This window comes from Carcharhinus amblyrhynchos, chromosome 6, assembly GCF_965287045.1.
Source record: "Carcharhinus amblyrhynchos chromosome 6, sCarAmb.v2.hapA, whole genome shotgun sequence".
Taxonomy (NCBI): domain Eukaryota; kingdom Metazoa; phylum Chordata; class Chondrichthyes; order Carcharhiniformes; family Carcharhinidae; genus Carcharhinus; species Carcharhinus amblyrhynchos.
In genome coordinates, this window is record NC_137329.1 from 62,830,951 (window position 1) to 62,852,404 (window position 21,454).

Sequence of the window (21,454 nt, forward strand, 5' to 3'; positions counted from 1 at the left end):
CCTCCAAGTCACAACCCATCCTGACTTGGGGAAACACTGGCCCAGCCATGATGGAAGAGGAGTGAAATCCTGACCTAAGAGCACAAATATGAGTACTTCCACCACAAAAACTATAAGGGTGCCCAAGAAGATAGCTTCTCAACATTCTCAAGAAAATGAGGGATGGGCACTATTGTTACCGCTGCCAGCATAGCACCCTCCCATCAAAGACACTGGGACAATAGGAGAGTGGGATTTCTTGAGGGTGAATGAATATACACTTATATAGTGCCTTTCATAACCTCGGAGTATCACAATGTGTTTTACAGCCAACAAAGCACTTTTGAAGTGTAGTAACTGATGTAATGTAGAAAACACTGCAGACAATATTTACACAGCAAGTTCCCTAAAAAAAACACATAATAAATCAGTTTATTTTTAGTGACATCAATTGAGAGATAATTATTGGCAAAGATACCAAAGAGAACACCCCTTCCAAGCAGACAGGGCCTTGGAATAACACCTCATTGGAGGCACAAGGCGCAATATTCTTGAGAAGTTGTGGTATGAAGAGAGTGCAGGTGGTGAGCAGAGAGCTGGAGAAGTCAGAGAAAAGCACTCAGATAACCAAAGACTGCACTATCATGCCCCGTACATGTTATATAATGAACTTTCAGTCTACACTTTTCAAAAATTGGACACAAACAAATATAGCTGCTACAAATCATGTGACTTCTGGGTTTTGGACTATACACAGTGGGAAATTTCTGTCAAATAAAATATGAAAATAGACAACAATGCCTCCCAGCCATTTATAGAATTCACACATCTCTTGTTAAAGGATGGACCAACACCTAAAGACTGAGATTCCAGACCCTGTCCCCAATTTCATACTAGACAAAGAGGAAGTGCTAACTCAGCAATCATGTGATTGAAGCCGATTTCAGGGACTACACTCTCGATTACCCCAGGATTCAGCAGGTTAATCTCAATGATCAGCCAATCTGAGAATCAAACTCAAACAAGCTGAAAGTCTTCAAGGAGCCAAAAGCTTAACCTGTTCTGGTTTCAAAGTACACTGGGAACCACCCTCCTAGCTATTCAACTACCAAACAACCTGCTGTGAACCTTTCACTTTACCATGTCCTCACTTCAACTTTAAATTGTTAAATCCATTCAAAAAATTGCTGAGACCTGCCACCTGGGAGACCATAAATCATAAATTAGAGACTGAATTAACTGTAATCTGTAAAAACGCACTATTTTTTAATCTATATTCAACCTTTGTATGTGTATATGTGTCGCATTGCATTAATTTGAGCTAAAGTGAACGTGAATAATAACCCTCTTCATTTGAGCTCACAAAAAAGCTTGCTGCTGAATTATTTAATTGGAAGACACACTCCCAATAGTTTACCTACCAATGACGTGAGACTCACCAGTCTGTAATTTCCTAGTTCATCACTACCAACCTTCTTAAAAAGTGAAACCATATCAGCTGTTCACCAGTTTTCTGGCACCTCTTTCATGGCCAGAGAGGAATTAAAAATGCCGGTGGGAGTCCCTGTAATTTCCTGCCTCACCTCTCACAGCAGCCGAGGATGCAATTCATCCAGGCCTGGGACTTTGTCCATCTTTAAGCCTGTCAGAGTCTCCAATATCTCACTTCCTAAGTCAAAATGCTCGAGGTTGCTGTGCTGTGGGTCAGACCTATGTTTGGGCAGAGGGGTTAATTAGTGTGCATTCTGTCCAAAACACCGATCAACATTAATCCCACAGTCAACATCACTATCCAGTCATCATCACATTGATGCCAATGTGTCATCTTTCAATGATTGCCAAGTTTCCTACAGAACAGTAGTGGCTGCAGGAAACAGTCCTTTAGCTTTGTGATGGTCCAAGGATATGATGGGCTGGTTTATAAATACGATTATTTCTTTACTAATCTTATTAAGTTATTTCACTGTAATAGGCATCACTACCCAGTTTAATCCAACCCTTCCCTGAAATTCACATAATTCAGTAAGGACCAACAGATGATAACCAGTTTGGGGAGAGCTGACTAATTCTGCTTCAAAAATCAGACATTGGGCAGAGGGAGAGAGAGAGAGTTTTAGAGATTTACAGCACAGAGAAAGGGCCTTTGGCTCATCGTGTCTGTGCCGGTGAAAGACAAATCAATTAACTATTACGAACTCATTTGAGTTACTGGCAAGGAAGCAGATTTATACAAAGGTACCTAAAGCTCAATAGAATTTAGAGATAAATCTTGAACTGCTGCTACTGTAATGAGCATGGATCAGTTGGAACGGTGAAAAAAGTAGTGCCATAAAGCAGATTCAGCCTGGAGCTAATGGAGATTCTCTGCTTCGGTCCAAAGGTGGTCATGATGTGGAGATGCCAGTATTGCACTGGGGTAAACACAGTAAGAAGTCTCACAACACCAGGTTAAAGTCCAACTAGTTTATTTGGTAGCAAAAGCCACTAGCTACGACATCTTCTCCGGACCCTTCTGCATGTCATTGATGAAGACGACCATCTTGCCAAAGCCATCCCCACACCCCCATTTGCCTCCAAACAACTGCACAAACTCAGACAGATCACTGTCCGCAGCAACCTGTCCAGCCTTCAGGAGAACAGTGACCACGACACCACACAACTCTGCCACAGCAACATCTGCAAGACATGCCGGATCATCGCCATCATTTCACGTGAGAACACCATCCACCAGATACACGATACATACTCTTGCAACTCAGTCAATGTTGTCCACCTGATACGCTGCAGGAAAAGGTGTCCCAAGGCATGGTACATTGGGGAGACCATGCTGATACTACGACAACGGATGAAAGAACACCGCTCGACAATCACCAGGCAAGACTGTTCTCACGGGGAACACTTCAGCGGTCATAGGCATTTGGCTTCTGATCTTCAGGTAAGTGTTCTCCAAGGTGGCCTTCACGACACACAACAACACAGAGTTGGTGAGCAGAGACTGATAGCCAAGTTCCACACACGAGGACAGCCTCAACCGGGATCTTGGGTTCATGTCACACTATCTGTAACCTCCATGACTTGCCTGGGCTTGCAAAATCTCATTAACTGTCCTGTCTGGAGATAATACACATCTCTTTTACCTGCGCTTAACGCTCTCTCTACTCACATTATCTGTACCTTTAAGACTTGATTATCTGTAAATTCCAACTGTTATTTTGTAAAGTGAGTTTGTGTCTTTATACGCCCTGTTTGTGAACAGAGCTCCCACTTACCTGACGAAGGAGCAGCACTCTGAAAGCTAGTGGCTTTTGTTACCAAACAAACCTGTTGGACTTTTAACCTGGTGTTGTGAGACTTCTTATTCTATCTAAAGGAACATGGGTCCCCCTTCACTTCCACACACCAATGATCTATATCGCCATTATTTTGTTTTAAGGTGAAGAGATTCGCCATTAGAGCCTCACAGCACAGGCTACAGTGTGTAGCTGCTCTAGATGGAATGAAACAGCACAGGGTACTGGGAATCCATTACGAGAACTGTGACACCACCAAGACTGCAGCCTGTGAAAATGATTGTGTGCCTCATAATTCAGAGCAACATGTAACTTTCACCACACTCTATTCTCTTGGGTCTCAATGGTTTGGCAGCTCTGATGGTTTCAGTTTTGTGCAGAGTACCAAGCCCATGATTCCTGCAAGATTTACACACATTCAGAAATTAACAAACTTGAATTCTTCATCTCAAAATACAAACATCAGCCATAAAATTGCTGTTTTTCTGCAGCTTTCAACAGATTTAAACATCTCTGTGCCTAAGTTTTGGTTTCTCTGCATTATTTCTAAGATTCCAAAACTCTATTTTATCTTCACTTCCTGACACTATGTTTTATGTTTAAAGACAGCTGCATTTTCACAGTGCTTTCTCATTGCAAGTCTTTATCAAACTCACTGTAAGATGGCAGTTTACTGAGACATTGCCCCATGTAGAGGTCACATGACAACAAGCCAGGCTAGACATGTGGCACTACTACACATCAAAACGAAAACAGCCCCAATCTAGGCATTTAAATGTTTGTTATAGGACAGTCAATGAGCTATTCTACATCTGTAAGACAACTGCTGTAAGACTAAGAGCTGTGGACAGCATGGTAGCATAGTAGTTGGCAATGCTGCTTCACAGTGCCAAAGACCTGGGTTCGATTCATAAGAACATAAGAAATAGGAGCAGGAGTAGGCCATCTAGCCCCTCGAGCCTGCCCCACCATTCAATAAGATCATGGCTGATCTGTCGTGTCTCAGTTCCACATTCCCGCCCTCTCCCCATAACCCTTAATCCCCTTGCCTATCAAAAACCTATCAACCCGCGTCTTAAATATATTTAGCGAGGCAGCCTCCACCACTTCAACGGGCAGAGAATTCCAGAGATTCACCACCCTTTGAGTGAAGAAGTTCCTCCTCCACTCCGTTCTAAACCGCCCCTCCTTTATCTTGAGGCTGCGCCCTCTAGTCCTACTGTTCTTTCTGAGCGGGAACAGCCTCTCCACCTCTATCCTATCCATCCCATTCATCATCTTATATGTCTCAATGAGATCTCCCCTCATTCTTCTAAACTCTAACGAGTACAAGCCCAGTTTATTCAGCCTCTCCTCAGTTCAACCCCCTCAACTCCGCTATCAGCCTAGTAAACCTCCTCTGCACTCCCTCCAAGGCCAAAATATCCTTGCGTAAGTGCGGCGACCAAAACTGCACACAGTACTCCAGCTGCAGCCTCACCAGTGCCCTGTACAGTTGCAGCAAGACCTCCCTACTTTTATATTCAATCCCCCTCGCTATGAAGGCCAGCATCCCATTTGCCTTCCTGACCACCTGCTACACCTGCAGGCTGGGTTTTTGCGACTCATGCACAAGGACCCCGAGGTCCCTCTGCACCGTCGCATGCTGCAGTTTTTCGCCATGTAAGTAATAGTCCTTCCTACCATTATTCCTACCAAAGTGGACAACTTCACATTTGCCAACATTAAATTCCATTTGCCAGCTCCTGGCCCATTCGCCCAGCCTATCTAGATCCTTCTGTAGACTCTCCACACCTTCTGCACAATTTGCCGTTCCACCAATCTTGGTGTCATCAGCAAATTTCGACACCATACACTCGGTTCCCTCCTCCAGATCATCTATATAAATGGTAAATAGCTGAGGCCCCAGCACTGACACCTGCGGCACTCCACTAGTCACCAACCGCCAATCCGAATAGCACCCATTAACCCCCACTCTCTGCCTCCTATTTGACAGCCAATCCCCTATCCACGCTACCACCCTACCCTCAACTCCATGCCCCCTGACCTTCTGTAATAACCTCTTGTGAGGCACCTTATCAAACGCCTTCTGAAAATCAAGAAACACCACATCCACCGGCTCTCCTCTATCCACCGCCTTAGACACATCCTCATAGAACTCCAATAAATTCGTCAGACACGACTTCCCCTTAACGAAACCATGCTGCGTCTGCTCTATCAAACAAATCTCCTCAAGATGCCTCGCTATTTTCTCCTTGATGACGGATTCTAACATTTTACCTACAACAGACGTTAAACTAACCGGCCTATAATTCCCTGCCTTTTGCCTGCCACCCTTCTTAAACAACGGCGTAACATTAGCCGTTTTCCAATCTTTCGGCACTTCCCCGGAATCCAGCGACGTTTGGAAAATAATCACCAAGGCATCCACTATCACCTCTGCCATTTCTTTCAGAACCCTTGGATGCATTCCATCCGGTCCTGGGGACTTGTCCACAATCAGTCCCTCCAGTCTGTCGAGCACTGCCTCTCTAGTAACAATAATGTCATTCAGGCCCTCCACTCCTACCATCTTTCCATCACTAACAACCGGCAAATTATTCACGTCCTCCTCCGTGAAGACCGATACAAAAAAGTTATTCAAGGCCTCAGCCATTTCCCCATCCCCTACTACTAAGTCCCCCCTCTCATCCTCTAAGGGTCCAACGTTCACCCTAGCCAGCCTCTTCCTTTTTATATATTTATAAAAACTCTTACTATCCTTTTTTTATATTAAGCACTAGCCCAGCTTCATAGTTTATCCTACCCTTCTTTATCAACTTCTTTGTCATTCTTTGTTGACATTTAAACCTCTCCCAATCCTCTTCTCGCCCACTACTCTTAGCTACTCTAAACGCATCTACTTTTAATTTAACACTTTCCTTTACCTCCTTCGTTATCCACAGCTGATTATCTCTCCTCCTACGATCCTTTTTAACCATCGGAATAAATTTCTGCTGAGCACCAAGAAAGATCTCCTTAAAGATCCTCCACTGTTCCTCAGCAGACCTACCTTCCAACGCGCTCCCCCAATTAACATTCGCCAATTCCTCTCTCATCCTACCGTACTCCCCTCTGTTCAAAGGATACATGTCCGGGAACCCACTTTCTCCTCCTCCATCTGCATCAGAAACTCCACCATACAATGATCACTCTTCCCAAGAGGATCCTTCACCACAAGGTCCCTAATTCTACCCGCCTCATTACATAGCACCAGATCCAAGATAGCTCGCTCCCTCGTCGGCCCCAACACACACTGTTCAAGGAAACTATCCCGGCAGCATTCCAAGAACTCCTCCTCAAGCCCACCGCGTCCAACATGGGTCGACCAATCAATATGTAGATTGAAATCCCCCATAATTATCGGCGTTCCATTCCTGCACGCCGCATTTATTTGCGCGTTAACAGCCCGCCCCACCTCCAGATCATTATTTGGGGGCCTATAAACGACACCCACTAGCGTCTTCCTCCCTTTGCTGTTCCTAATCTTCACCCACAATGATTCCACTTTCTGCTCTTTGGCTCCTATATCATCCCTTACTACCACCCTGATGCTGTCCTTAATCAGCAGAGCTACGCCCCCCCCTTTTTCCTCCTGCCTATCCTTCCTAAACACTTGATACCCCTGTACATTCAGCTCCCAGTCCCTGTCACCTTGCAGCCACGTCTCTGTAATGGCCACCAGATCATATCCATTTGTGCTGATCTGCGCCACCAGCTCATTCACTTTATTCCGAATGCTTCGTGTATTCAGATAAAGTGCCTCCATCCCAGCTTGGATAAAGCTTGCAGCTTTATAAGACCTGTGTCAGGCCCCACTTGGGAGTACTGTGCGCAGTTCTGATCACCTCATTACAAGAAAGGTGTGGAAGCTATTGAAAAGGGTGCAGAGGAGATTTACAAGGATGTTGCCTGGATTGGGTGGCATGCCTTATGGGGATAGGTTGAGGGAGCTAGGTATTTTCTCCCTGGAGAGACGAAGGATGAGAGGTGACCTGATAGAGGTTTATAAAGATGTTGAGAGGTATAGATTGGGTGGATTCTGAGAGGCTATTTCCCAGGGCTGAAATGGTCGCTACAAGGGGGCACACGTTTAAAGTGCTGGGGAGTAAGTACAGAGGAGATGTCAGGGGTAAGTTTTTCACTCAGAGCATGGTGGGCGAGCGGAATCGGTGGTGCTGGAGGCGAACTCGTTGGGGTCTTTTAAGAGACTTCTGGATGAGTGCATGGGATTTAATGGGATTGAGGGTTATAGGTAGGCCTAGTAGGTAGGGACATCATCAGCGCAACTTGTGGGCCGAAGGGCCTTTTGTGCTGTCTGTGTGGACTTTGCACATTCTCCCCATGGCTGCATGGATTTCCTCCGGGTGCTCCAGTTTCCTCCCACATTCTGAAAGATGTGCTGGTTAGGTGCATTGGCCCAGACAGGCGATGGACTGTGGCAAATAGGAGAATTTCATTGTAACTTCAGTCAGTGTTAATGTAAGCCTTACTTGTGACTAATAAATAACTAACTTTAAACATTAAAAAAAAGGAATGTTTTCTGGGACACACAAAGCCTAGCTCTGAATAAAGACCGGGACAGACTGGGCTCAGATTCAGCACACATCTGGAGTTGTGCTTTTAATCCTAAGTGGCAAATGCCAACAGGGATTCCTAGTGTAACACCAAGTCAAACAATCATCATCATGGCAGAAAATGTGCACAAGAAAAGAAATCAATAAATACAGAAACCTGTATCAGTCCTTCTGGTTCCCCTGGGATCCAATCAAAAATCATCAGAAGCTGAAAAATCCTCTGAGTTTCCTAAACTGGTAGCTTCGCATTACCTTCTATGTGTGTTGTAACATTCATAGGACTACTAATTTAAATATCTTATAAAACCAAATGCCCAATTCTGAGACAAAGCTATAAATTAAAACACAAGCAATTTATAACAACGCCAATTGATCAAGAGGATAGTGCATTAGAATGGATTTTTTTTTAAAAGAAGTAAATGAATCATGTTCCACAGTGATTTAATCAGAGTCCACACAGACTATAACAAGTAACACATTACACAGAGTGGGCTATCGATGCAGCCTCCAAAGTACACTCAATGGTCACAGCATGCTCCAACTCAAATGGCTGACCCATCAAGAAAGATTTTTGGTTTTTAAATAACTACAAAGATCCAGGAACTGGGAAAATTTTAATAATAGGTAACCTAAATAAATAAGAGACTCAAATAAGAGTGCCTGCGGGGAGAGAAAATATCAATAGCTACCGGGAATAAAGCAACAAGACCTTGAGCAAACTCAAGGACATTCTAATCCTAAACAATATACTTCATTATAACACCACAACTCAAATACAGAGCACGTACACATACCAAGCTACTCCCAGTAATTACATTGATCTCTAACCACGTACCAGCACAGGTTTGGAAGATGATGATAAATGGATGAAATGCCACATACAATGCACCAAGCAGTCATATTTACATGCTGCATCATCTTAACCCAACCAGTCCTATAATAGTGTATTTAACAAGTAACTGAGTGCTCACCGTGGACTGGGGGTTGCAGAATTAGCATTTTCTAACTACCACTCCTTACTGCATATTTAGTAAGGACCCTAGCCGAACATAATCCACCAACAAAACACATGACTACACCTAATGGCACACTGTGGGGATAAGGAGATTTATTCTAACCCTGAGTTGTACCTGACGTAGGAGTGCTTGGTGGGGGCAATGAAGAGCTTTACTCTGCATCTAATCCCATGCTGTGTGTGTCCTGGATGCGTTTGGCAAAGACGGTGTAGAGGGAGCTTTACTCTGTATTTAATCCCATGCTGATCCTGTGCTGGAGGTGTTTGATGGGGACAGTGTAGAGGGACTGTCCATTTATGGAGGCTGGTAAGGATTGTGAGGGTTGCAGGGTGAAGGCAGTAATGCCCAAGTTAATTTAATTGTAATGTTAAGGGCTTGAACTTCAATTTTATAAGAGGCTGTTGCTAGGTGCTCTAACTCTGATGATTTGATTTGTATTGATATTCTACACACCACCGACTCTAGAAGACAGGTTTTGAGGCCAAGAGAAAGTTATCAACTGGTAAGTTTAGACATTAGCAATTTAATCAAGATCCTCCTTTCTCAAAAGCAGGCAAAGGATAAACTTGTATCTGCAGCTCACAGGGTCAGAGTTCCTCTTTGCCAATCATTGTAACAGATCACAAAACCAACAACAACTTGCCTTGATATGGAGTGAAAGCATCCCACTGCAATTCCTCAGGAATGTCATAATTCCAGCTGATGATACTGGACAGTCAGATATCAGGGTGGAACGCAGCTTGACAGATCCTAACATTGATTTTTTATTTAAAGTGTGGAGGACGGCTACTGAACAGTCATAAAGGCTGCTGATGTACATTCAACAAAATAATTAACCATTTATTAAACAAGGAAAGATGAACTATGATACATTACTCCATAGCAACCATACCTTGACAGATTTGTAAGGATAACTCAAGTTACACATTTATTTTATACTCTAATATTCTAAGTCCACAGACCACGTAAACAAAAAAAACAAAATATGGCCAAACACCCCACACTCTGAAATCAAGTGACTGGTGTCACTCAAAACAACTTCTCTGGATTTCTCATCAAATTCCCCTAGGCGATTCACAGAGTGAGCCAGCTGGTCTCATTGGAACTCCCCCCCACTCCGTGCTTCCAAACTCCATTCTCGTTGAACACACTTGAGTTTTCTCCCAAACAACATTCTCTCTTGTATAGCTTCATCAAGGATACACACCAGGGTTTCAACCTCACCTGCCAGTATTCTCCTGCCCTGGATCATCACATATATTGAAGCTTCCACACAATCTCAGGTACCCAGCCATGCTAACAGAATACCATTGGTTCACAGGTTGTACTGAAGTGTCACCAACCTTCTATCAAGTTGACTTTAAATCTACTTTCTGCAGGTGTCTTTTTCTGCTCCTTACTTTAACTTCATTGAACAGTACCTTTTTACCAGATTTCTGCTGTTTGTTCCTTTGACTTCAGTCTTCCTGCGCACTACACAGACAAACGCACTGTTCATAGAGAAGGAAACGAGAGAGTGCAGAATATAGTGTCACAGTCATAGCTAGGATGTAGAGAAAGATCAACTTAATGCAAGGTAAGTCCATTCAAAGTCTGACAACAGCAGGGAAGAAGCTGTTCTTGAGTCAGTTAGTACGTGACCTCAGACTTTTGTATCTTTCTCCTGAAGAAAGAAGGTGGAAGAGAGAATTAATTATGCTGGCTGCTTTGCTGAGGCAGCAGGATTGTAGACAGAGTCAATGGATGGAACACTGGTTTGCGTGATGGATTGGGTTACATTCATGACTTTTTGTAGTTCCTTGCAGTCTCGGGTAGAGCAGGAGACATACCAAGCTGTTATAGAACCAGAACCAGAAAGAATGCTTTCTATGGTGCATCTGTAAAAGTTGGTGAGAGTCATAACTGACATGCCAAATTTCCTTAGTCTTCTGAGAAACTAGAGGCGTTGGTGTGCTTTCTTAACTATATGAGGAGCATGGGGGGACCAGGACAGGTTGTTGGTGATCTTGCCAGTCTTGCTACATGCATGCACAAACTGCTTCGGTATCTGAGGAGTTGCAATCAGTGAACATTCCCACTTCTGCTCTTAGGAGATGAAGAGAAGGTCACTGATAAGGCAGCTAAAGATGGTTGGGCCTAAGACACTACCCTGAGCAACTCTTGCAGTAATGTCCTGAGACTAAGATGGTTGGTTTCCAACAACCACTATCTTGTTTTGTGCTAGATATGACTCCAACCTGTGGAGAAATATCCCTGCCCGCTTATTCTCCCTTAACTTCACCTTCCATATAAAAGGTCCCATACCATAGTCATGGCCACCTCTTTAACTTGTCATCTCATGTGGCCGTGCTGCTTCCATAGGTAGCTAGCTAAGATCATCTCTGATCACTTCCTTGGATTGTTCTCCATCCACAACTCATTTCCTCCTCTAAACCCCATATCATGGGGAAAACAAACCTCTCCTGCCACTTCATCGCATTCTCAAATTCCCAATATTCAACCCATTGGGTCTCCCTTCACCAGAATATTTTTGTCTAACCATACCCTCACTTCCACCTTTGATATCAAAATGATTACTCTCTAACATCCTGGACATTCACTCTTTCAATCCTCATCTCTACTGTCTGTAATTCATGGATCACGCACTTGAAAAGATATTGAGGACAACCGATTTAGCTATTCACTGCGATATCTAACTGGACCATAGTACCAGCAGCCTCCCATCTGCTTCCTTTTCAAGATCATCTTGGAACAGAGGTAACAACCAACCTCCTTTCTCTAATGCATAATCTCTTTTAAAACTCCTCTCACCTGCACTCCTACCCTCACCAACAACAAGTGCAAGCAACTCATGCACTTTTTTGCCATTAAGATTGAGACCATCCAATCAGCTGCTTTTGTCATTCCCTTTTTTCCCCTGAGCCACTAGGCCAAACTTCCTCCCCTAGCAGCTGTCTGATGCTGAACCTCATTCCTCATAACCTCAGCATTATATTTAACTCAGAAATGACTGATCAATCCTATATCCGTGCTGCAATAAGATCACCTACTTCCAGCTCTGTAACACATTTCAGTTCTTTGGTGTTGTAACCCTTATCCGTACCGTAATTACCTCCAGATGGACTATTCTGACATACGCATTGTCAGCCTCCTACATTCTAACCTCTGCAGAGTTGGGGATATTTAAAACTTGCACCAATGCACCCATCTCACCTCTATTCATTGGCTCTCAGTCAAACAACACCTCAATTTTAAAATTCTCCACCACTTTTTCAAATCCATCCTTATCTATGCAATCTTCTACATTCCCAAAAATCTTCAAATTTCCATGTTCCTCTAATGCTGGCTCTCGAACATCCCTGATTTGAAATGCTCTAATCTTGTTGGCTGTGCCTTTAGTAGCCTGGGCTTCAAGCTTCAGAATCATCTCCACAAATCTCCCTAGCTCACTTTCCTCCTTTGAGAGAGACACTCCTTCAAACCTAACTTTTTGGTCTTAAAATCTTTATGTCATGTGGTCTCATATTCTGTTGTATTTTGCTCCTGTGAAGTGTGTTGGGATGTTTTATGATAAAGTACTTAATAAAAATGAGTATTGCAGGGCTGGAGGAGGTGACAGAAATAGAAGGGGTTGAGGAAATTGAAGACAAGGATGAAAGGCATTCCTGAACTGACAGCCTATTTGGGTTACAGTGTACAGGGCAGATGGGACACAGTCACATAATGCCATCTCATCACGTACACTAGATTCAGTGTTAAGCTTCAGTGTCATTTCATCATCCATCAAGGGCAGAATCATCTCCATTTACATTATTAAAAGATGAAAGCTGATCTAAATCAATTCAGACATTTGCTTTAAAAACACAGGCCATTATTTGAAACATTATGTGAAGGCAGTTACTGACGTTTGCAATAATCAGGGTCAGGTTACAGACTGGCCAAATACCCCAATCAAAGTTTGCACACGTTGTGATCCACTGAGGAGAAACTCATTTCCTCTCAGGTTGCAGCTGGCTCCTTAGAAGATCATAAATCAAAAATGCGCATTCAAAACTGAAACACTCGTGCTGTCTCCCAAGGTCAGGAAGATTTCTGCACGCTGAACACTATGATGAACAATTGTTGCTGAACAAACTGATTTCTGAGGGGCAGACAAAAGGAACAGTAGCTGAAGAAACTCCACTGTGTGGCCAGTCACAGATACCCAATTAACAAGCTGTTAGCGGGGTTCCCCGGAGACCAGGTATCACCAAACTTTCAGCCAACACAAAGACTCATGAAAGCCAGTGTCCCAGTTTAAAGATATATCTTTTATTTGATCAGCGATCACAGGGAGAGATTATTGAAAAGGCGTAGGCCTTTCTAGACGAAGAGCAGCCTGACTTCTCCAATTGCTCTGATGTACAAAGTTTAGGATAGATTAATTATAGATTTCTCTTATCAAATTCTCCTGCCTTTCATTTGCTTCAATCGTTTTCTATACGCAAAAATCATTAATAACATACTTGTCAATGTCACATACTTTAGCCAATTGCATTTTATCCTCTGACAAAATGGGATTTAATTGGTCCGTAAACATCTGGATGCTTCCTCCCCTATTGCTGACTCAACTTCCTCGATTGCTTAGCAACCCTAGAAACTGAGCTACATAGGTCAAAGTTAATATTCCCACCAGTTTTCTCAACGTCACCAGCCAAACCAGACAAATGCTCGTTTTCATGCCCGAGAAGGTGCAGTCTTATCTGGATAGTGAATTAATCCTATTCATAAAGCTGCCTTGAGAACTCTGCTGTTAGTAACTTCCATAGACAAGAACTTGCACATTCTGAGGTTTCATTGTTTCCTAAGAACGTGGTTCTGTCTGAATGTCCCCGTACCATTCGATCTTGCAGCACCTACTCTTGGCTAAAGTGCACAATTACGTTATGAAATACAGCCAATACATTTACAATATCAAAATATGCATTTAAATCACAATCAGTTGTTTTAAACATCTTACTACATTCACTGGTGTGTAAACTGCTCCCTTGTTAGCTTATATGTCTGATCTAAATCTTAACTCAATGCTATCAGTTCGAATGCCTTATGGTTTAAACTTTCTCCAAGCTACTAGAAATTTTTCTTTCTCCAACACAAGTCCACCACAAATTAATTACAGGATCAATACTCATAATGCTGAGTACACTTTGATTGAATTCTCTATGATCTACATCTTCTGGGTCATTTTGGGGACCTTGCCTATCTGCTTACAATACTTTGAGTCACACCTGAATCATCTCATAACTGTTTCTTGGGAATTCCTCAGATCCATTCCTCTATTATCGCTGTTACGATTTTGTCTTTTGTTATAATAGCCAGAATTGCCAGAGGCACTTCTGCTCTTGCTTGTCTATAACATTTCCATTGTATTGATGTCTGCATCCAATATCTGGACCATTTCTAAATCTGACAATCATCATATCCTCTCTTCTTTGTGTCACTGGACATTGTCCCATTTGATCTATGAGGGCTGAAGTAAATGATTCGAGAACTGAACTTCAGCTAGAATAAGATGTTGTCCATGAGACACCTTAAACACAATCCAGCAACACAAATACTGAACTAGCATTCCCCAAATTACAATACAACCTATTGATTTCATGTTTTCTGAAACCTATCAAAGTCTGACTGTGCCTCATATCAGTATTTTTGTAAAAATAATTTAAGAATTCTATTAGAAGGTCCAACAAACCTTCATCACCACCCAACTGATGAGCGTATTCATAAATCCACTTCATTCTGCCACTGGTCTTATGGCTCAGACTCAGAATATCAAAAGGTAATCATATCATTTACACTTGATTTCTACCATTTTTTCAACATCAACTCGTTTCCAAAACAGTGCTCGAAAATCTCAGCAGGTCTGGCAGCATCTCTAAGGAGAGAAAAGAGTTGACATTTCGAGTCCAGATGACCCTTTGCCAAAGCTAAAAAGTATAGAAAGTGGGTAATATTTATGCTTTAGGGTGAGGAAAAGAAAGATAATAGCCACAAAAACAAGGGGAAAGGCTGCTAATTGTGCAGATAGATGTAAATGGTATGATAGAATTGGGATTACGGAGACATGGTTGCAGGGTGACCAGGGATGGGAATTGAATGTCCCAGGGTATTCAGTATTTAGGAAGGACAGGCTTAAACGAAAAGGTGGTGGAGTGGCACTGTTAACTAAAGAGGAAATTAACACAATAGTGAGAAAGGATATCAGTTCTGATAATGCGGAACCTGTATGGTAGAGTTGAGAAATACCAAAGAGCAAAAAACATTGGTGGGCATCATATATAGAGCCCAAACTGCAGTGGTGATGTTGGGAATGGCATTAAACATGAAACTACAGATGTACCTGATAAGGGAATATTGGTGATCACAGGTGATTTTAATCTGCACATAAATGGGCAAATCAAATTAGCCACAATGCCGTACAGGAGGAATTCCGGGACTGTATATGCAATGGTTTTCTTGACCATTATGTGGAGGAACCAACTACAGAGCAGGCCATCTTATACTGGGGACTGTGTAATGAGAAGGGAATCATTGCCAATCTAGCTGTGCGAGGCTCCTTGTTAATGAGCGACCATAACATGATAGAATTGTTTTATCAAGATGGAGAATGAGGTCATTGATTTGGAAACGTGGGTGCTGAATCTTACTAAAAGAAACTGAAGATATGAGGTATGAGATGGCCTTGATAGACTGGGGAGAGTTACTTAAAGGGTTGACAGTGGATAGGCAATGGCAAGTATTCAAAGAATGCATGGGGGAACTGCAGCAACTGTTTATCCTTGACTGGCACAAAGGCAAAATGGGTAACTGGGCCAATCTGCAGCTTAGAAAGGAAATTAGAGATAATACCCAATCCAAGGAAGAAGCATACAGATTGGTCAAGGAAAATAATAGGTCTAAGGATTGGGAACAGTTTAGAATTCAGCAAAGAAGGACAAAGTGATTGAATAAGGAGAAAATATGGTATGAAAATAAGCTTGCAGGGAATATAAAGACCGACATGAAGGCCCTTATTTTACCATTCTAAATGCTGGGTGGACTTGAAACTGGGAGAGTTTCAGATCTTACTTTTAGACCCGTTCTCAGGCACCCCCATATGTGGTCTGCCTTAAAAAAAAAATCAGGATTTCAGAATTGTGCTGCACAAGCCTGTGGGTAGGGCTAACGCATCCCAAGTTCTGCAGCTCCGATCAGCACCTCCAATCGCGTGTGCACAGAGAGAAAAAAAAAGATAGAATGCGGCTCTCCTGCCACATCCCTCCCAGTAAGTCTCGCAACACCAGGTTAGAGTCCAACTAGTTTATTTGATAGTAATCTTATAAGCTTTCGGAAACGGTGTTCCTTCGTCAGGTGCGTGGAAGGTTCTGATCAGAGAACCTTCCCTCCTGGGCCAGTTAATGCCTCCTCCTGACCCCCCACAGACATTGCCCCACCCCCACAACATTACTGACCCCCTTATCTTCACCCTCTCCCACCATCTAGTCCAATCGCGGGCCCCTCCTCCCTTCTCCTGAGGCAGAGTGGCGGCGTGCTCCCATTTCAGCTCAGTCATCTCAGGCAGAGTGGCAGCGGGCCCCTCCCCCGCTCCCATCGATCTCAAGCAGAGAGCCGTCGGACGCTCGGTACTTAACCTCTCACTAACTGGAGCCTCCAAATCAGACTTTAAGGAACATGTCTGTTTCGCGCCAATTCTGGATGAGTGAACATGGTAGTAAAGTGGGAAGTGCCAATAAGGTTGGGCATGCAGCCCATTAATTCAATTTAAGTGCATGCTAACATACTTAAATAGCTGTTGTGTTGTTTCAGGCACGGTCCTGACTGCAGCCATTTTCGAGCCTGGTTTATCAAGGCCCAAAAATGGCTGCGATCAGGACCGTTACTACCGCATGGAGGCGGGCGCGGTCCTGCAATTAGGACCCTTACTACCGCATGGAGGCGGGCACGGATCACACTACTCGCCTCACGTTACAAGTTTTTGTGCCCAAAAATGGGGGTAACTGGGTGGTAAAATCAGGCGCAAGGGTTTGTATAGATATGCGAAGAGAAAGAGATTGCTGAAGACAAATGCAAGTCCCCGACAGACAGCAATGGGGGAATGTATAATAGGGGACAAAAATGGCTGAGCAACTGAATACATACTTTGGACCCAAATCTGATACCAGAAATGTTGGGGAATGCAAGATTTAGTGAGGGGAAAATCAATATTAGTAGTGAAATGGTACTGGGAAAATTGATGGGATCAAAGGAGGATAAATCCCCAGAGCTTGATCATCTACATCCCAGAGTACTTAAGGAAGTGTCTCTAGAAATAGTGGATGCATTGGTGGTCATCTTCCAGGATTCTATAGACTCTGGAACAGTCTTTGCAGATTGGAGGACAGCTAACGTAACTCCAATATTCAAAAAGGGAAGTACAGAGAAAATAGGGAATTGTAGACCAGTCAGCCTAACACCTGTAGTGGGGAAAATACTTGAATCCATTATCATGGACTTTATAGCAGATCATTTAGAAAGCAGTGGCAGAACCAAACAGAGTCAACATGGGTTTATGAAGGGGAAATCATGCTTGACAAATCTGTTGGAATTCTTTGAAGATGTAATGATTGGAGTTGAAAGGGGAGAGCCAGTCAATGTGATATATCTGGACTTTCAAAAAGCATTCGACAAAGTCCCACATAAGAAATTATCGTGCAAAATCAAAGTGCCTGGGATCGGGGGAAGTATATTGAGATGGATAGAAGACTAGTCGACAGAGGGGAAACAAAGAGAATAGATTAATGGGTCCTTTTCAAATCAGCAAGCAATAATTAGTGGGATGCCACAGGGATCGGTGCTGGGACCCAAGCTTTTCACAATATATATCAATGATTTGGATGAGGGAACAAAACGTAACATCTCAAAGTTTGCAGATTATACCAAGTTGGGTGGGAGGGTGAACTGTGATGAGGGTGCAGAGATCCTTCAGCATGATCTAGACAGGTTGGGTGAATGGGCAAATCAATGGCAGATATAGTACAATATAGATAAATGTGAGGTTGTTCACTTTGAAAGCAAAAACAAGGCAGCAGATTACTATCTGAATAGCTGTAAATTGGGAGAGGGGAGTGTGCAGCAGGACCTGGATGTCCTTGTGTACCAGTTGCTGAAGATAAACATGCAGGTGCAGCAGGCAGTAAAGAAGGCAAATGGCATGTTGGCCTTCGTTGCAAGAGATTTCAAGTTCAGGAGCAGGAGATGAGTTGTTGCAAATATACAGCACCTCAGTGTGATCACACCTAAATATTGTGTGCAGTTTTGGTCTCCTTTTCTGAGGAAGGATCTTCTTACTCTCAAGAGAGTGCAGTGAAGGTAAACCAGGCTGATTCCGGGGACGGCAGGACTGACGTACGAGGAGAGGATTGTTTTCACTACAGTTGAGATGAATCAGGGGGAATCTCAAAGACTTATAAAATTCTAGCAGGACTAGGCAGGGTAGATGCAGGGAGGATGTTCCAAATGGTGGGCGTGTCTAGAACTAGGGTCACAGTCTGAGGATTCGGGGTAGACCAATTAGCACAGATATGAGGAGATATTTCTTCACCCAAAGAGTGGAGTTCATTACACAAGAAGTAGTTGATACCTAAACATCGAATGTATTCAAGAGGCGGCTAGATATAGCACTTGGGGTGAGTGGTATCAAAGGTTATGGGGAGAAAACTGGATTAGGCTATTGAGTTGGACAATCAGCCATGATTGCAACAAATGACAGAGCAGGTTCGAAGGGCAAAACGGCCTCCTCCTGCTCCTATCTTCCATGTTTCTTTGTAATGGCAGTCCATAAAGGATGGGCTGCCATTAACAGCCTTTCCCCTCGTTTCTGTAACTATGGCTCATCTTTCATTCCCTCACCCTACAGTATAAATGTCTCCCACTTATTATGCCTTTTAGCTTTGACAAAATGTCAGCTCTTTTCTCTCTTTACAGATGCTGCCAGACTTGTTGAGATTTGCTAGTATTTTCTCTTTTGGTTTCAGATTCCAGCATCTGCAGTAATTTGCTTTTATCCTGATTTCTAGTTTTCTCAGCTTCCAATCTTCACCTCTGCTGCAGCATTCTACCCTGGAAAGCTAGAGAAGGTTAGAACTGGATCCAATCTTTACACACTGTACATTTATTTACAGAGTGACAAACCGCAAACATGTATCTCCTAAAAGAACATCCACGGTGTGTGTCTATATTTAGGGCAAAAATATCCAGTTAATGGCAACTACCTGCATACAATTAAATACAATTATTATACAACTGACAAACTCCAAAGATTCATTATCTTTTGAGTGAAGAGATTTCTCATCTCAGTCCTGTATGGAGATCCCTTAACCTGAGAGTGGAACATCCATGTTTTAGGTTTCGCAGCTAGACAGAAATACCTCATATCAATCCAGTTAAGCCTCTCCTGAAGAGGAAGCAGAAAACCGTTCAGCTGCTCTCCAAATGGAGGGCATGGAGCACTAGTTTAGCTGTTTGCAAGAAACTGCATTCCTCCTCCCAACAAAGAGACCTTTGCAGGAGAACCACAAAGATAAACTAAGCGTGGGGACAAATAACCTCTCACCAAACTCCTGTCCTTTCAAATCAGCAGCAACAGCTCATGATAAATTTAATTTCACTTACTTCCGTTTCTGACCACCAAGGTGGCTCCAGACCTCTAAGACAAAGCCATCAAACTCCTCAGCCTGGGAATAAGAGATCAGAGGAAAACAGTCACATTTATATAGAGATACATACAAAGACACACAAATCTGCCGCTAGAAAGGTCTATTCAAGATTGGCATTTCAACAGAGCTGGAATAAACAGCCACACAGGAAAATTAACCAGTACCAAGGGAAACACAAGAACACCAGAAATAGACGCAGAAGTCACCAGGCCCTTCAAGCCTGCCCTGCCATTTAATACGATCATGACTGATGTATACCAACCTCAACTTCTTTTCTGGGTAATTTCCCTGTAGCCCTTGATTCCTCTATCTATCAAGTATTTATCTACCTCCACTTTAAATTATTTTACAGTTTGGAGCAGAAAATTCCAGAGATTTACCATGCTCCGCAAGAAAGAATTTCTACACACCTCAGTTTTAGATGACTGTTCCCTTGTTCGATCCTTTCCCACTAGCGAAAACATCCCACTATCTACCCTGTCAAGCCCCCTAAAGATCGTATATGTTTGAATAGTAAGGAAGCATGATGGCCCAGTAGTTAGCACTGCTGCCTCATAGGGACCTGGGTTCGATTCCTGGTTTGGGTCACTGTATGGCATTTGCACATTCTCCCCATGTCTGCGTGGGTTTCTTCTAGGTGCTCCAGTTTCCTCCTACAGTCCAAGTATGTGCAGGTTAGGTTGATTGGCCATACTAAATTGCCCTTTCGTGTCAGGGGATTAGCTACGGTAAATGCATGGAATTATGGGGATAGGGCCTGCATGGAATAGCGGTCAGTACAGGCTCGATGGGCAAATGGCCGCCTTCTGCATTGTAGGATTCTTTGATTCTAAGAATAAGGTCACCCCTCACTTTTCTAAACTCTATGGAAAAAAGATCCAAACTATTTAGTCTCTCTTCATAGGACAACCCTCTCATCCCAGAAATCCCTGGTGAATCTCCTTTGACTGCTGCCAATACTACAATTTTAAGGTAGGGGACCAAAATTGTGCACAGTACTCCAGGTGAGGTCTCACCAATATCTGTATAATTTCAGCAAAATGTTCCCTATTTTTAAACTCAAATCCCTTTGCAATAAGGGCCAAAATGCCACTTACCTTCCTTCCTCCAGATCATTCATGTGTTATAGTAAACAACTGCAGGCCAAGAACTGATCCTGCAGTATTCCACTAACTATATCTTTCCACTTTGAAAAGGATCCATTTATTCCAACTCTGTCTTCTATGTGACAGCCAGTTTTCAATCCATGCAACACTTCCTTGCAATCCATGGGATTTACTTTATGCAACAGCATCTTAAGCAGCCAGTTGTCAAATGCTTTTTGGAAATCTAAATATATTATTGGTTTCCCTCAATCTACTCTCCCTGTTGCATCCTCAAAGAATTCAAACAAATTTGTCAAATATGATTTACCTTTCATAAAACCATGTTGGCTAGGCTTGTTTAAATTCAGCTTCCCTAAATGATAAGCAATTTTCTCCTTGATTACTGACTCCAGCACATTCTAGAATCTTGCCAATAACGTGTTAAACTAACTGGCTTATTGTTCCCTGGCTTCTCCCTTTTCGAACAAGGGCTTCACAGTGGCAGTTTTTCAATCTTCTAATACCCTCCTGGAATTTAGCGAGTTACAAAAAATTTCAATGTGTCCACTATCTCTGCAACCACTTCCATCAAAATCCTAACATGTAATTCATTGGGTCCTGGCAACTTGCCTGCCTTTAGCCCCTTGAGTTTCTCTAACACTATGTATCTTGTGCTTCCAATTTTTCTAAGTTCTACCATGTCATTTGACATCAGTCTATTTGATAACTTAGGGA

General features: G+C 42.9%; 1 protein-coding gene across 1 annotated transcript in view; it reads right to left on the reverse strand.

The window, feature by feature from the left end:
- Positions 1 to 21,454, reverse strand: part of chid1 (chitinase domain containing 1) — a 100,332-nt gene that overhangs the window by 43,216 nt on the left and 35,662 nt on the right. Inside the window, exon 7 of the mRNA XM_080191472.1 lies at positions 19,591 to 19,652. Coding sequence (XP_080047598.1) covers positions 19,591 to 19,652 — 62 coding nt within the window. The remainder of the gene's footprint in view (positions 1 to 19,590; positions 19,653 to 21,454) is intronic.